This window comes from Dermacentor andersoni, chromosome 1, assembly GCF_023375885.2.
Source record: "Dermacentor andersoni chromosome 1, qqDerAnde1_hic_scaffold, whole genome shotgun sequence".
NCBI lineage: Eukaryota > Metazoa > Arthropoda > Arachnida > Ixodida > Ixodidae > Dermacentor > Dermacentor andersoni.
In genome coordinates, this window is record NC_092814.1 from 78,045,502 (window position 1) to 78,059,371 (window position 13,870).

Below are 13,870 nucleotides of genomic sequence, written 5' to 3' on the forward strand. Positions count from 1 at the left end.
AGTTCTTCTCTCACCTTCGAGGACAAGCAAATACCATATTTTTCTATGCATGGTTGACTTACATTGTTGCGACTCCGGTTAATTAGTTTTTTTTTTCCAGTTAATTCTATTTTGACCGAAAGACCCGGCCCCGGCACCTATATGTCTTTTTCTCCATCTTCTTTAGTTTAGTCAATTTCTTTGGTCCCTTCAGGGTTGAATTAATGGTAATCAACTGTATAAGACGCATTAAAAAAATTGTTAGTGTGTTTTAGATATGCAGAAAACAATGTGCTGGTGTGACCAATAAGTACATCTTTTTTTGCCACCATGCATGGCAGTATTCTGAACGAAATTGAATCTTGTTTTAACACTGAAGTGACCGTGGCAACAGATGTAAGGACAGTATAGGCAGCACGGCAGCTGCAGTAAAGGCCGCCATCGTGGCCTTCATGATATAATAGGTACCTTTGTGATTGGGGATCACGTGTTCTGTTTTACTGTTATAGTTTAGCTACTGACACAGTAATCATTGTACGTTGTGACGCTCGACATCTACCTGTTAAAGAAAGCACCTCTTGGTTATCATCATCAGTCGCCCGTGTGAGAAGTCTCGGAAGTCTCGGCAGTGTAGCATTATTCACAGTGCTACGGGCTTATGGTCGCCATTTTGCTTTTGTATGCGTGAGTTCAGGCGTGATATGATCGTTGTTCATGCGTTTGTCCCGAGCATGCCACACTGTAGATGCAGCTCCAACGAAGTGCTTTAAGATGCTTACAGCATTGCTTAAAAGTTGTTCATAGGTTGGCGACAGTAGTGCAGTGATGCTGCCTTTGATGGCTTCAAGTTAAATGCAATAAAAGTCTGTTTCCTGCACCTAAGAGGAACATTGGTTGAAGTTTTATTCTGCTAGAATTAGCTCGTAGAAATTTTGTTTTAGAAATTTTCGTGCCTTGAAATGGGTGAGTAGGACATTCCGTAATGAGTGTACAAGTGTGTACTCACGTTTCACTATACTGACCGAGTTAGAATAGGTGCGTCTTATACAAAGGGGCATCAAATGTACCAATTCTTTCTTCGAACATCATGGAAAGTAAGATGTGCATCTTATATAAAGGTGTGGCTTACACACCGGAAAATGCGGTAATCAATCTCTGAGCCTTAATCGTAGTCAAGTAGACCTTGACGGTACTGCATTAAAACTTGTAAGTTTATTTCTAGCCTGGTTTCACCCTTCAGATCATTCTTGAGATCACTGCCATGGATTTTATACTGATGTGCAGATTATTTATTTATTTGACATACTGTCAATCCCTCATGGGGTTATAACAGGAAGGGCAAGTACATATGGTAGTATTTGCGAACAAAGAATATAAATACATTATATAATCACGAGTGTGTTATTGCAGAGGTTTTGGCTTCACTAAACAAAAGAATTATCTAGGTACTTCATCACAAATGCAATATTTGGGTACAATATACTATAATGAAAAAGAATCAGAGAATAAGAAACCAAACAAGAAAGACAAAAGAAACCACCTGGAAAACATGTGATAAAAAACACCTAATGAACATCACAAACAGGATACAGTCATGCGTATAATGCATTATACAAAAAGAACACTCGTAGGTTAAATTGTTAGGCTATGAAGATCGGTAACAAACCGGAGTATGTAAATCAGAGCTGTAAGGCGAGATGTTTTTCCAGTGAATTAGCAAATGTATCTAATGAGGAACTGTTACTAATGGATTCACTCAGTTTATTCCATTCTCTTATCGCTAAAGGAAAGAATGAATTCTTAAAGCAATCGGTATGAAAAGAATACTCGAGTGTTTGCGTGTGTTTATGTCGCGTTGGCCGTGTTTCATTTCTGGAGACTCATCTCGAGGTATCAATATTAAGCTTGTTGTGTAGGAGCTGGTACGCAAGTTTGGAACGGGCTAGTACAGTTCGGTTTTGTACTGTTAGGATTCCGGCTTTGTTAAGTAGTTCGGTGGGCGAGTCTGTTAATTTATGTTTATTGTATATATACCGTAGAGCTTTCCTTTGTACACCTAGTTTTTTAATTAGTTGTTTAGTGTAAGGGAACCAGATAACATTTGCGTACTCAAGGATTGACCTGATGAAAATTTTGTAAGCCAGAAGTTTTGTATCGGGTGGTGCTAGTCGGAGGTGCTTTCCAAGAAAGAAAAGGCATTTCATTGCAGTCGCTGTAACATTGTTTATATGGGAGTTCCATCTGAAGTCAAGTGTTAACGTTAATCCGAGGTATTTGTGTTCATGAACTCGTATTAGTGTAGTGGCACATTGTTAACGGTATACATAAAGCTCGAGTTATTTTTTTTTTCTGGTGATTGAAAGAACAGCAGATTTCTTAGTATTGATGGTCATCTGCCAGTGGGCACACCAGTTAGATACAGCTTTCAAGCCGTTGTTTAATGTTATGTGGTCATCATGTGAGTTAATATTTTGATAAAGAATGCAGTCGTCTGCAAATAGCCTAATGTTTCCTGTGATTTTTGCGGTTAGGTCATTAATAAAAATTAAAATAAGGGGAGCTAGGACACTTCCTTGGGGGACTCCCAATGTTATCGGGGCTGTCTGGGAAATCTGTCCGTTCACTTCCACAAATTGGGTACGGTTATTAAGATGGTCGCAAATCCAGTCAATTATGGGGCCTGTACCTAATGTAATCTCAAGTTTCCTCGTGAGCTTTTTGTGTGATACCCGATCAAATGCCTTTGATAAATCGAGTAGGATGAGGTCTGTTTGTCTGTGTTGGTCGATATTAAATGATATGTCGTGGGTTAGTTCCAGTAGTTGAGTGATTGTAGAAAGGCCTCTACGAAAGCCATGTTGATATGGTGATACGATATTCTCCTTTTCTAAGAAAAAGGTTATATGTTTTAGTATGATGTGTTCTAGAAGTTTGCACACGGTACTCGTAAGCGAAATCGGCCAAAAGTTGGACGGGTTGTCTTTGCAGCCTGATTTATGTATTGTGACAACTTTTGCAGATTCCAATCTTTTAGAACAACAGATGATAATGATTTGTTAAATATTATACAAAGGTACTTTGTCGTCAATTCTGCGTCTCGTTTCAAGAAAGCGTTGGGTATTTTATCCGGGCCTGGCCCTTTTTTCGTGTCCAGGTTTGAGAGAAGGTTCAGTACTCCGGCCTCAGTGATGGTAAGGGCGCTTAGTCTGCTGTTAACGGTGATGTCAATTTGAGGTAGTTTCCCATCGTCAGTTGTGAAGATAGAAGAAAAATAGTTATTTAGTGAATTAGCACTTTCTTTGTTAGTTTCGGGCGACACTTGGGGATCACTTGATGCCTTAGGTTAGGTAGTTCCAGAATTCACTTGGTGAATTTCTTAGGAATCCTTGAAGTGTGTTTGAGTAAAAGTTTAACTTTGCTGTCTTCATTTTAGATTTCATGTCTTGGATAGCTAGAGTAAGATTACTTCGAGATGAAGGATCAGGTGCTATTTTCATTGATTTTTTCAGACGCTTGACTTTACGTTTGGATGAATGATGTCACGTGAGATCCAAAGATTGTGCTTCCTCGTTTTTTTTAACTTTAGAAGGTACATACTTGGAAACACAATGAAACATTATTTTTTTTAAACTATGCCACAACGTTTCGATATTTGTGGTGGGACGTAGTGAAAGTGCTTCAAAGGCGGTAAATTCGTTAGATAAGTAGTCAATAATACTCGTATCGTCTGCTCTACTGAAGTCTGGGTAAGTGATGCGTGGTTGGGAAGAAAATATAGTCTTCTGAGCAGGTACAGCACATAAAGTAATATTATGATCAGATATGCCATTAATGAATTCAAGATACGTTTGCTCTAACGGGAAATGATGGCTCAAAAAAACTAAATCAAGTGTGTTGGAAGCAGTTCCTTGGACACGTGTGGGCTCTGTTACGATTTGGCTGAGATTAAATGAAAGCACGAGTTCAAAAAGCATATCAGCACTTGGTGAGTGGTGCTCAAATGTTTGCCAGTTTACATCAGGCAGGTTAAAATCCACTAGAAGTATTAGTCTGGCCCCCAAAACATTATTTTGCGCATACAAGCACAGTCTTTCCATCACTTTAACCTCATGGGAGGGACTACGATAAATACAGCCGACGACAATATTGCATGTAGAAAATGTTTACAAAAAATTCCTTCCATTCCTGAGACATCAAGTAACACGATATAAGGGATTTCCTTTTTAATCAATAAGGCGACGCCACCATCGCATGTTAATCGGTACATTTGTTGGTTTTGGTGGTTTTGTTAATCTGTTTTAATGGAGTCATAATCTGCTTAGCTGACTACACAGCCTAAGAGTCTTATGATACAAAAAAAAATTTTTTAAAGCTTTCAGTTTCCCATTTTTTTAAAGCTTTCAGTTACATACTTGCAGCTTTCTAATGCAGTTTTCTAATGCTTGTAAAGTACAAAAAAACATTCATCAGTTTTAGGTTGATACTGGTGTAAAACCATGGTGACCTCATCTGTAGCTAATTAAAAAAAACTTTAGCACTCTGGAGATTCTTAGTAGGCACGTATCCAAATATAGCATCAACTAGGGGTCAGGGGCCCTAAAGGCCCACAAGGATTTCCAAATGCAATTTGTCATTGATGCTGGAGCGTTCACTGAAGCCGCTTAAATCTGCAGAAATTTGCACAGAGACCATTAGAAACATTAAGAAGGCACTCTGCCAGCTGCTGCAGCCCTGCCTGCTCTGTTAAGGTTCATTGTAACTTTAGTGATTAATTATGCACCTAAGGATTTTACGAGCCACACTGTAAGGCTCTCACCAGCGTCTACACTGGGTCTACACAGTTCCTACAATATGCTTACTGCCTGTGGTGGTCATTGAATATCACCCACACACACAACTCGGGGCAGACCCTTAGTGTAGATGAGTTCTTAACAGCTGATGTTGCCACATGCACAAGTGCCAAACCGATTGATTTAGTGGAACAAGGACAAGTTTGCACTATAAGTGTGAAGTGTGCTAACATTGTGCAGTGGCGTGACTGAAGTAATGATAACCCTTCAGTAGCACAGAAACAGGATTACATAAAGAACATATATTAAAGCAGAGTTGTGGCAGCAACTTTGCTGTCATGAAGTACTGCTTGATCATGCCTCATGTTAATGAACATCTCACGTTTGAGTAAACAACTGTAAAATTCTTGTGACAGCAGGATCCCCATCTGTTAACTTTTACACAGATGACCTTTCACTTGAACAAAGAATTTCTTGAAACTCAATTGAAGTGGAGTTTTACTGTGTTAGTCAGTGACATCCATGTCGTGGAGCATACAGAACGATTCAGGAAAAAGCTGGTTTTAGGAAAGGCAGGCTTTCACTTTTATGTGCTTAAATCACAATAAAACGTACTTTGAAGGTGGGTTGCTTATGTGTTTATTGTGTTAACAAGTTCTAGTGCATTGGCTGGAGTGCAGTAATGGCCTGTATGATGGATTTTTCACAACTCATTTTAACAGCTCATGTCACAGCTGCTCTTGTCACTTTTACCGCCAGATTTTATGTGCAATTTTCGCTGTGTTGTATTGCTGGTCTCTTTTGGCCACAATATGACCATAGGTGGAAATAATGCAAATTGTGACTTGTTCACTGCCATTTTATTTCTTTCAGGGCACAAAGACAATTCTCAAACAACTTGGCTATACACAGGAGACATCAAAAGGCTACATTTTTCCACTGCATTCATTTGGGCCACCCTTGAATGTGATCAAGAGCCTTTCATTGGAACTGGCCCTGGCTGCTGCGGAGCTGTCAGTCTTCTACAACAACCACCATCCCCACCCAGAGTATATACGTAACATTATGTGTCCTGGCGGGTCCCTTCTGCCTTCGGCTTCAACCACTGAGCGCAGAGAGTTCAACGTTATGGACCTTCTTGCAGAAGTGGGAAATTCGGCCAACCTGAGGGTATGCCTTTGCCTGTTGCTAGGTGATTGGTGACAATGAATATATATAAAGCCATATAATAAGTCAGTGAGCACCTCCTGTTCTTTTTCTACAGTGCACAAATGTATGTGTGTGTGTGTGTGTGTGTGCGTGCGTGCACGCTCATGTCTCTCAGCTAACTTTAGCCAGAGTTTAAAGATATGCAAATGCCACGTAGTTGGACAGAAAAAAGATAATGTTGCTTGCCGTTGTTTGAAGATACTCAAACTATTTTTCATTCCGTCTAATTAGGTAATTAGTCTTGATTAATGAATCAACTACTCAAATACTATAATTAGATGAAAAGCGTCAGTGAGAAAGTTGTAGAGCGACATTAAAAACTCCTGATACGGCTTTCTGTTGCTCAATACGTGCTACATAAAAGTGTTTTTCCGAGCGTGAAAGAAGCCCGCGAATGCGAGCAAAATTGCTGCGCATTTGCGCGGCAACTGTTTTTGGGCCAACTGTGGCTACAAAAGTCATTATTCTAGGAAGTTGGTGCCATCGAATAGTAAAGCACTTACACCAAAATGCTATAACGATTTCCACTTGTCTTTGGCACATAGCAGACAAAAGGAAATTCCTGGATGAGTGAGACTCATTCTTGTCATGGAAAGGGTTAAGAATACATGCACTAAATTTGTGAAAGAATGCTCACGTAAGCAATGCAAGTATGTGGTAAAAATAAAGGGACAGTGTTGAGTTTCAGCATTTAAAATGCCGAAATAAGGTTGCAATCAGTGTCAGGAGTACATTAATGAGTTTTTTGGCTGTCTTGTGGCTGCCAGAATTATTGCCATCACTATTACAAAAGGTTTCATTACTATGTTATTTAGTTCTTTCATGGGCAAATTTTTTGTGTGTTGTACAGGGGTCTACTGATGCATTTCTTTTACAGGACGTGATCGTGAGTATTCCCTGTAAAAAATGCCGATTTTATTAAGTAACATTTGCAAAAGTTTTCTGGTTGGAAGTATTTTTTCCTCTGCCGAACAGATGATACTGAAGAACAAGAAAAAAAAGATTGCCATATTACACCAGAAACAGCATAACACTTGGCTTTCTATTGCTTAGAAAGGAAGAAAAAAATTCTTATAGAGCAGTCCTTTCCTTTCCATAATACTGCCTGGAGTAGGGTGCTGTACTAAGTGGCATTGCACAGCATTGACAAATGGGTTGCATCTGCTCTTCTGCTACCTTCATGCTGCAGTGCTGGCACATATCTACAACAAAACAGGCTTTGTTGCAAGTTTCAAATTAATGACACTTTATTTTACAAAAGAATTGTTTAAATCTTTTACACACTTTCTGTAGCTGCGACTCGCAAAAAACAATCAAGCAGACACCATCGCTGAGGTCAACTTTCAGCATGGGAAATGGTGTAGATACACCATTGGCATCTTTTCAGATTTTACAGTGTTTGTGTAAGATGGCAACACATTCCTGCGCTGGGAAATGTGTTGCCGTTGTCACTGTAAAGTGAAGGCGATTTCCAATCACCCAGTGGTTTACAATTACCCATCTCGTGTCAGCAGACTATCATATGTCTGCGAATTTCCGAATCTCATTGCACCAACTAATCCTTCGCTAACCTCAGCTACATTATTCTTCCCTTGGCACTGGTTGTATTACTTTGATGGACCACCGGTTGTTCCACTCTCCCATTACGTCACATGCGCTTCCTCTTTATCTTAGCTAGAATATCGCCTACCTGTGTTTGCTCTCTTGCTCTCTTCCTGTTTCTCAATGTCATGCCATTCATTTTGTGTTCCATTGTGTGTGTTCCTTGGCATCTTCTCAAGCTTCTTTCTTATTCTCCAAGTTTTGGCTGCATAGGTTAGCACTGGCAGAATACATTGACCATATACTTTTTGAGGATATTTCACACCTGCCATTCATGACTTGGAGAATGCCTGCCGTATGCATAGCTGCCAATTTTCCTGAATTTTCTTATAAAGCTTACAAAATTAGGCTTGTTCTATGATGTCATGAATGTTCTGTGAAGTTTTATGAAAAATAAATTCTGATTGCAAAAATGCTCTAAAGCTCTCAAGATGGGGTGGCGCTACAGAGATTCTGCAGCTACCTTAATTCTACACAAGAAAAGTAGGAAGATACCTATAAAGAAAGGGGTCAGACAAGGAGACACAATCTTTCCAATGCTATTCACTGCATGTTTAGAAGTATCCAAGCTATTAAACTGGGAAGGCTTTAGGAATAAAGATCGACGGCGAATATCTTGGCAATCTTTGGTTTGCAGATGACATTGTTCTGTTCAGCAGCACTGGAGATGGGTTGCAGCAAATGATTGAGGACCTTAACAGAGAGTGTAAGAGTGGGATTGAAGATTAATATGCAGAAGACAAAGATAATCATGAATAGCCAGGCAAGGGAACAAGAGTTCAGGATCGTCAGTCAGCCTCTAGAGTCTCTGAAGGAATACCTATACCTAGGCCAATTAATCACAGGGAACCCTGACCATGAGAAGGAAATTTACAGAAGAATAAAAATGGGTTGGAGCGCATACGGCAGACATTGTCAGCTCCTGACTGGAAGCTTACTATTATCATTGCAAAGGAAGGTGTACAATCAGTACACTTTTCCGGTGCTGACATATGGGGCAGAAACTTGGAAGAAGCTTGAGAACAAGTTAAGGACCATGCAAAGAGCGATGGAACGAAGAATGCAAGGCATAACGTTAAGAGACAGAAAGAGAGCCGTTTGTCTCAGAGAGCAAACGGGTATAGCCGATATTCTAATTGACATTAAGAGAGAAAAGTGGAGCTGGGCAGGTCATGTAATGCGCAGGTTAGATAACCGGTGGACCATTAGGGTTACAGAATGGGTGCCAAGAGAAGGGAAGTGCAGTTGAGGACGGCAGAGGACTAGGTGGGGCAATGAAATTGGGAAATTCATGGGCGCCAGTTGGAATCAGTTGGCACAAGACAGGGGTAATTGGAGATCACAGGGAGAGGCCTTCGTCCTGCAGTGGACATAAAATAGGCTGATGATGATGAGATAGCAATAAAATTCATGCAAAAGAAATTGTGATGGTACCTATACTCTCCTCTTGAGGCAGCACAAAGCACCCTATCAACCAGGAAGCACATGGTTCAAGCAAGTTTATTCAGAAAAGTTCCTTAAGCAGGTGAAATCGGCAACAGCAAATTCACTGAAGAAGTCGCTGCAATCTAAAATATTGGCACTTCCACACAAAGGACTAAGCATTGAAAGTGATAGCAAGGTTTAGTGTAGTGCTGAACCTCCTCAGATGGTGTTCGAACAGTACATGGGGGCGACACGTTCGTGTGACGCAGCACGCGAGGGAACTGCTGCTGTACAGCAGAAACAGCCCTGGCAGCAACCAGATGCCTCGGATTGCTGGCATGACAAGTGCAGTCAGTGGCGTTGCACCTTGCAGACCAAAGGAAGACTGTCGGCACTTGTGCCTCGAAGTATACTGTCCGTTCCACTCAACCCACTGTTTTGTGCACTGCTGCTCAGCCGTAATGTTAGTGTTTGTGCACACAACACTCATGTTGGCAGCAGAAGGCGGAATGCTGCCCTGCCTCTGCCGCAGAGCCGATTGAGTAGAATATGACAGTGTGTCCGCTTAGATTTGTTGTTTTTGCAGCCAAACATACTGTGTGTGTGTGTGTGTCTTGTATAACGTACCACGCGTGTACCTTGCATGTGCCGTCGATACCATGACAGCATGCTAGTGGTGGCGACACGAATGTGCCTCAAGTGTCCTTATAACTGCTATCGCAATAAAACACTGTGTTGCTTGTAAGTATCTGCTGTTGTAAGTTTACTGCATTGTATGTGCTGTGTTTAAAGGTAAAAAATCATTAATAAAGTGCATATGTGTCTCCCAAATGGTGTGTGCTTAGGGCAGCTTTAAAGAAATGCATGCAATTTTAAAGTTTTTTGTTTATATATGGAGACCATACAGAGGCATTGGTTATATTTCTGCAGACTTTTCGATTACCTTATTAATGACGTGGATATGATTCACTGTTGAATATCTCTTTCTCAAGCCAGCCTGATTTCTGGGCTGATTGAAGTAGTGTTGCCCCAATTCAATTAGAAAAATTGATGTGCCCTAAAATTGTGGGCGGGCAACCTTTTGAAGTGGATAAAGATGCAGAAGTGTGCAGTATTTTTATCAAATCACCCCAAAATTCATTTTTGTTTCAATGGTACTTAATGTGGCACTGTTCTGCTTATGTGCCTGCAGGACCTGACTCAAGCACCCATTCCTGCACAGAACCTGATGAGCCCATCACCGCACAAAGGCCGTGGCAGGCCCCCAGCAGTGACGCGGGCATCAGAGGTGGTGGCTAACTGTGCTGCAGCATGCAACTGCCATGCCTACTATGACAGCTACAATGCCCAGCCGCAGCAGTTGCCGGCACACCAGCAACCACTGCACCTGCAGACTCCTGGCCATCTTCAGCCAGCCCACCAGCAGCAGCAGGAACTGCAGCGACACCAGCAAGAGATTCAGCGACACCAGCAGGAGCTACAGCAACAGGAAATGCAGCAGCAGCAGCAGCAGCAGCAACAACAACAACAGCAGCAACAACAGCAACAACAGCAGCAGCAGCAGGCAGACCAGCAGGCCCAACAGCAATCGCAGCAACAGCAGCAGCAACAGCAGCAGCCACAGCAACAGGCACAGCAGCAGCAAGCACCTCAGCAGCCTCAGCAAGACATTCAGCAGCAGCAGCAACAACAACAACAACAACAACAACAACAACAACAACAGCAGCAGCAGCAGCAACAGCAGCAACAACCTCCCCCACCACCACGGGAGTCCCAGCCATGAGGGGATGCAAGGAAGGTGCCATTGATTTATGCACCTCCTTTCATTTCTTTTCTTCAGTTTTACTGTTTCTAGCGGGGGGCAAGTTGTCTCTAATCATTGTTTATCTTGGAAAACATTTTCAGAGTTTTTTTATTCTTCTAGTTAAGGCATCCTAGATGCTAAATGCTGTCAAAAGGTAAAGCATTGAGGACCTTGCCTTCATGCTAATTAAAGTTTAGGTTTACAGTCTGCTTGTTTTTTTTCTAAAGGGTTGATTGCTGTAACTTTTGCTTTTCCTTGGAGGATTATCCTTTTTTGGATACCCTCTGTTAACGGTAACAAACGGCATTCGTTTTCTGCACTGAGATTGCTACAACGAATTTACTTTCTTCTTTTATATGTTGTGTTTTCTGAGATTGATACTTTCCTTTTTTTTTTTTATTTTTACTAATTGGGGGTGCCGGTTCATAATCATATTCACTAAGCCAGGGCCTGACATATCCTTTGTTTTTTCTGTTGAATATACCTTTTTGGCAGGCCTAAACAAAACTGACTTGTATGGTCCATTGTTTGAATGTTATTTCATTTGCAAGTAAAGCAAGCTACTTAAGGCCACTTTGTCCCTATTCTGCTTTCCAGCAGTCTAGCATTAATGGAAGTTGTTTATCTAGCATGCATGTATCTGAGTTTGAGACATTGAATGTACATAGCACTGTAGTTGCTACTCCAAGCAATACTTAGCTGTGTTTCATTTTGTCATGCTTTAACTGTGTTTCCTTCTTTCATGGTGGAAAAGTTCTTTGGTGCATCTGCTATTCAGTACATGTGTGACCTTAAAGCAGAAATATGTGTGTGGATAGCGAGATGTTCAAAGTTTTGGGACTGAAATTACTTGTTCCGTGATTACTTCAGAAATATTGCAGTAAAAGAGGGGGAAGTCTGTGAACACTCCTTTTTCTGTCACAGTGGCTTCATTGTAACCATTTAGTATTGCTGATTGGTTGTGTAAGTCTTCTTGTCTGGTGAATGGTGTGAACATTGCTTCAGCATAAATCAAAATAGTAGTTCCTACAGGAAACAACACATTCATTTGGTTTTCAATTGTGTTAGTGCCTGTGTGAAGAGTTAATTGCTAAAAGGGCCCACTGTTATAGTGGCTGGTTATTACATTCAACCTTCTAGTTACTGTGCTTTCTTTCATGTCTTTTTTTTTTGTGGCTGTATCAGTGAACCTTTCTGGTTTCATCTTGCAAAGATAAATTCTGAATGTGCAACTATATTCACATTGTGCAGCCTGAATGGCTGGTTTATCTGCTCCTGTGTGCTGACCATTGCAGCCTAGCTTTTGGAAGTAGTGTACTGTTAAAGCAGCAGACAGTGTTTTGGTGAAATGGAAAAAGCCTTGCTTGCTCTTTGCACCTACATTTACCATGCAGCTGCGCATTTTGTTGTCAAGAATATTGTATAGTGTGGTTCTGCAAGAGAGCTTGCAAGGTAACTGCTATATTAGTACTAGGCTGTTTGTTTGTTTACAAATGCTGTGCCTCTATTGGCAAGCAAGGGAAAGTAAATAAAATTGGCTAATTCTGGAAGTCATAATAAAGTAAAAGTAGGCATTGAGTTTGCCCTTCCTAGAAGCCAAAAGGCCACTGAACAGAATATTTTGGCATTGGAAGGGCCCTAGACATGCTTGGGAAAGATTACAGGAATGATGGTTACATCAGCCCAGAATGGTTAGTGGCTGTAAAAAGAATTCAAACACAGTTGGAGAAATAACTGTTCCTTGAGGTGCCCACTTGGTGTTAAATAGACACTCCTGCTTAGCAGCCATGCAGCTAAATACATGTTACTTACAGGATTGAGCATTATGTATTATGAGTTTTATGTCATGCCTTTCTTTGTTAAAGGTCTGTTCTCTTGCTATTCTTACTTTGGTCATGTAATGCAATGCTTGATGTGTGATACATGTCTTCTTGTCTGTTTGCGTAAAGATCCAAAATCAAAAAGCATGTAATGTGTTTTCTCTATGTCTGTCCCCACATATTGAGTTTTTTTCACAAGTGCTAAGGTAGTGTTTCATACTTGAGGAGTTCATTATTTGTCCTTGTTTTTTCTTGTACACAATTCTTTCTTCTGTTTCTGAATATAAAAGCTTAATGTTTTAGTGTATTATATGTGCATGCAGCTTTTTGTGTTGTAGTCTTGGCATGTTTGTCACTTATAATGTTACAGTGTGTATACAATTTTTAGTGCTCACTTCACTTACATGTCTCATGCTTGTACATTCCATCTGTGACCTTTTTGTCTTTGTGCACTGAAAGTTTCAAATTCGTTTAAAAGAAACACAGTCTGCACTATGCTATGATGGGCTGTGACATGCCAGGTCATCTGGTTGATGTAATATGACATCTGAAGAGGTTTTTATATATGTATGTATGTGTACTGGGAACAGCAGTTAAAAGCTAAGAAATGGTAGAACATGTTGGTTCGTTCATTAGAGACGACCACCACTAGTGCCACTTTTCCGAGGCTCTTGAAGTCTGAGGCATGTACCTCTTAGAGCAGGGGCGATTCCTTGGGCTGTACAGAATGTTGGGCAGTAATTGAAGGAGGAAAAGTGGGTGTGAAATAGTGATTAGCAGTGCGGGAATAGACCAACGGAATGAAAAATTCCAGGCAGTGCAGTTGCAGTAGCTGAAAAAGAAGTGTAGGCTAGGAAATGGGCAGAGCATGCCTGTCCAGAGGACTTAAATGGGCGGGGGGGGGGGGGGGGGGGGGGGCGTTGAGAGCAGGCTCAAGTGACTGGACTCAAGTCACAAAACTGATTGTGAGCTTGAGACTGCTGTTCACAGTAATTGAGTTAAGGAAATGAAAGAGTAACTGGAGCATGGTTTTCTGCCTTCCTCTTTCAGTCACAGTAATCTGATCATACATTATGCTTTCATCAGGGCCCACAGCTAAAGTTAATTTGATTCTCGACTTTTACTGAGTACTACATTGCAGTTTTCACAGATTGCAGTGCGGCGTTGTACAGGTCGCTTAAACATATCTTCATGAGCATTCGCATATTGAATACTATTATTACAAAGCTATCATGTTACTG

At 40.9% G+C, this 13,870-nt stretch overlaps 1 protein-coding gene across 1 annotated transcript in view; it reads left to right on the top strand.

Moving 5' to 3' along the window:
• LOC126544060 (uncharacterized) overlaps window positions 1–13,541 on the top strand; it is a 34,200-nt gene extending 20,659 nt beyond the window's left edge. The window contains exons 4-5 of the mRNA XM_050191264.3: window positions 5,643–5,939; window positions 10,198–13,541. Of these exons, the coding sequence (XP_050047221.2) occupies window positions 5,643–5,939; window positions 10,198–10,788 (888 nt within the window). The 3' untranslated portion in view covers window positions 10,789–13,541. The remainder of the gene's footprint in view (window positions 1–5,642; window positions 5,940–10,197) is intronic.
• The last annotated feature ends 329 nt before the right edge of the window (window positions 13,542–13,870 follow it).